The 2,780-nt window shown below is 41.7% G+C and overlaps 1 protein-coding gene across 3 annotated transcripts in view; it reads left to right on the top strand.

The window, feature by feature from the left end:
* Nucleotides 1–2,780, top strand: part of CD36 (CD36 molecule) — a 24,335-nt gene that overhangs the window by 3,771 nt on the left and 17,784 nt on the right. For all 3 annotated transcript variants that reach the window (XM_029285693.1, XM_029285692.1, XM_015824018.1), the window contains exon 2: nucleotides 2,362–2,522. In XM_029285693.1, coding sequence (XP_029141526.1) covers nucleotides 2,362–2,522 — 161 coding nt within the window. The remainder of the gene's footprint in view (nucleotides 1–2,361; nucleotides 2,523–2,780) is intronic.

Raw genomic sequence — 2,780 nt, 5'->3', positions numbered from 1 at the left:
CTGTGGGAGCGTACCGGTCTGTGGGAGGGAATCTGTGGCAGAAGGCGGTCTCGGAGGTATCCAGGTCCTATGCCATGGAGCGCTTTAAAGGTGGTAACTAACACCTTAAAGCGTACCCGGAAGGCTACTGGCAACCAGTGCAGCTCGCGCAGCAGCGGCGTTACATGGGAGCGACGCGTCGCTCCCAACACCGCCCGCGCGGCCGCATTCTGGACCAGTTGAAGCCTGGTTAAAAAAAAAACCTCTGGTTCTTGTTTGTTATGAAAAAAACATTAAAGTATTCTTGGCTTGCTGATTTCTGAATAATAATTAAAGTCACCTTCATTTTTGGGTAATGAGAATATCTGCTTTTGAAATCTCTTGCTGACTATTTGGCAAAATCAGCCTAGGACTTAAGTCAAACAGTTTATAATCCATCTTCTAAAATGATTTCCTTTGGATTATTATAGCCTTGAAAATAATCACCTCCAACTATCTTATAAAGGCTGAAGTTCAACTCTCATAACCACTGATAAAAACAACAGATGGAAGGTCACTAACTCTGATTGAAGAATATTTAATGTTGCAAGATTAGATTAGAGAGATAATAATATCTAGGGCTATGATGTTGTAAGAAGGAGAGAGAATGATGGTATTCAGCATTGATCAGGGATTGATTACAGTATGTGCCATAAAGTCATTGTTGAATTTTAGTAAGTACTTAGATAGCTTTTCTCAATAACAATGAGCATATTTTAATTTTAATACTAAAGTTGCAAAAGCTATGGGCCATGGCCAAAATTCATGACTGGGTTTTTTGTTAAGTGAATCAATGCAGTTGTCATTGTTCCAACTCTTCATGAAACTCTTCAAAGAACTTCGAGGCATTTTTTACTTTAAAAGATCTTTATTTGAGTAGCAGAATATCGGCACTTACATAATGGAAGCCAAAAACTGAATTCCGCTCCCCTGGGCACATAGTATCAAAGCACAATTCCCTCCTTCAATTTGCCATCATAAATCACATTCCCTAATTAGCTTGAAGCTCGGATTTCCTCTTCAGCTCTCCAGCCCTCCGATTCTTTATCAGCTCTGATTTCAACAACCTTGATTCTCACGCTAGGTTCAGTGTTGTTATGTCTAGCTGGACTCTCATTCACATCCCCCCTCCCCAGCATCATCTAACTCTAAAAGCAAAAGGAAGAAAATGGCTACATTTTCATCTGTGTCAATGCAAAAACATCCGAAGTTAGCAGCGTTGACAGCAGTTGTTAAATTAGTAGCACAGTCATTAAGTTACCAGCATCAAATTCCTGGGTGTGCAGCTAACGAGTAGGCTGGCTTGGTCGCTCAACAGTGAGAAACTGGTGAAGCGGGCTCAGCAGCGCCTGCATTTTCTGCGTTGCATGAGAAAAGCACATCTTCCTTCCCCTGCCCTGACCACTTTCTACAGGGGGACAATCGAGAGCATCCTGTCATACAGCATCACAGTTTGGTTTGGAGGCATCCCTGCTTCAGACAGGAAGGCGGTGCAGAGAATGGTGAGGATGGCCAAAAAGATCACTGGCAGTTCCCTCCCTCCCATCCAGGACATAGCACAGAAGTGTTGCTTGAGCAAGGTCCGTAAGATTATCTGGGACACTACACACCCTCTTCACAACCTGTTTTCCTTGTTACCTTCTGGGAGGAGGGGGCTCTGTGGTATCCATAGCAGAAAATCCAGATTCAGCCATAGTTTCATTCCATACAGCGATAACCTTGTGAACTCTCAAGCTTCCTCCTTCCATTATATATTCAAGATGGACAGTATTTAATATTTCTTTTTTATGTATATGTAGGGGTGTGGGTCTATACCTATGTTGCACATAGTATGTTTAGGTGTGTGTCATGTATGTGTTTCAGTCTGAGAGCGGGGAACTAAATTTCATTTTTGATGTGTGCCGTTGTGCCCATAGTAAAAAAAAATGACAATAAAGGTTATCTTATCTTATCTAAGTGAACCTGGCTTCCCCATTGACTTTGCACGTCAAAAAAGGAGATCACTTGAATCCAGGATACTGGAATCGTCCTAAATATGAATCAGTTGTGTCTTGAATTTTGATCACGTGACTACAGAGATGCTTGCAACGGTTGTAAGCCTGAAAATTGGCCATAGGTTTTGCAGTGCCATTGTAATTTAGGTCACTAAATGAACTGTTATAAGTCGAGACTACCTGTATTGCTGTGAAATAAGAACCATTATCAGTTGAAATTTCACCCATCCAGGAAATATTATCTAGGCCACTCTCTCTTTAAACAAATGATGTCTGAAAAGAGTTATATATTGTGATGGACTTAGGACGAACAAAACATATTCACCGTTGTTGTTATTCTTCTTTACAGGAAACTGTCATTGAAAAGGGTACAACTGCCTATGAGAACTTTGTGGTTGCAGGGAGTCCCATCTACCGACAGTTTTGGTTGTTCGATGTACAGAACCCAGAGGATGTGATGGCGAACGGTTCCGCTCCAATTCTTCAGCAGAAAGGTCCTTACACTTACAGGTAGGTGAAGACATGGAAGAGGGATTAAAGAGCAGAGATGGAACAGGACTCCCAAAGATGCTTTTTCAAGAGGCAATTGGACTTTCTTGGGTTTGTTTTTTTTTGAAGACATTTTGCTTCTCACCCAAGAAGCTTCTTTAGCTTTGATTGGATGGTGGGGAATGGAAAGATTTATACTCCTTGCAGACAGTTGGTCATTTGTATTGTTTTAGTGTTAGTGCTACCTGGAGGAGAGGAGAGGAGAGGAGAGGAGAGGAG

The sequence above is a fragment of the Protobothrops mucrosquamatus genome, unplaced genomic scaffold (genome assembly GCF_001527695.2).
Source record: "Protobothrops mucrosquamatus isolate PMUCROS unplaced genomic scaffold, P.Mucros_1.0 scaffold2086, whole genome shotgun sequence".
Lineage (NCBI taxonomy): Eukaryota > Metazoa > Chordata > Lepidosauria > Squamata > Viperidae > Protobothrops > Protobothrops mucrosquamatus.
Note: the sequence above shows the minus strand (reverse complement) of the source record. Positions and strands in the feature narration are given on the sequence as shown.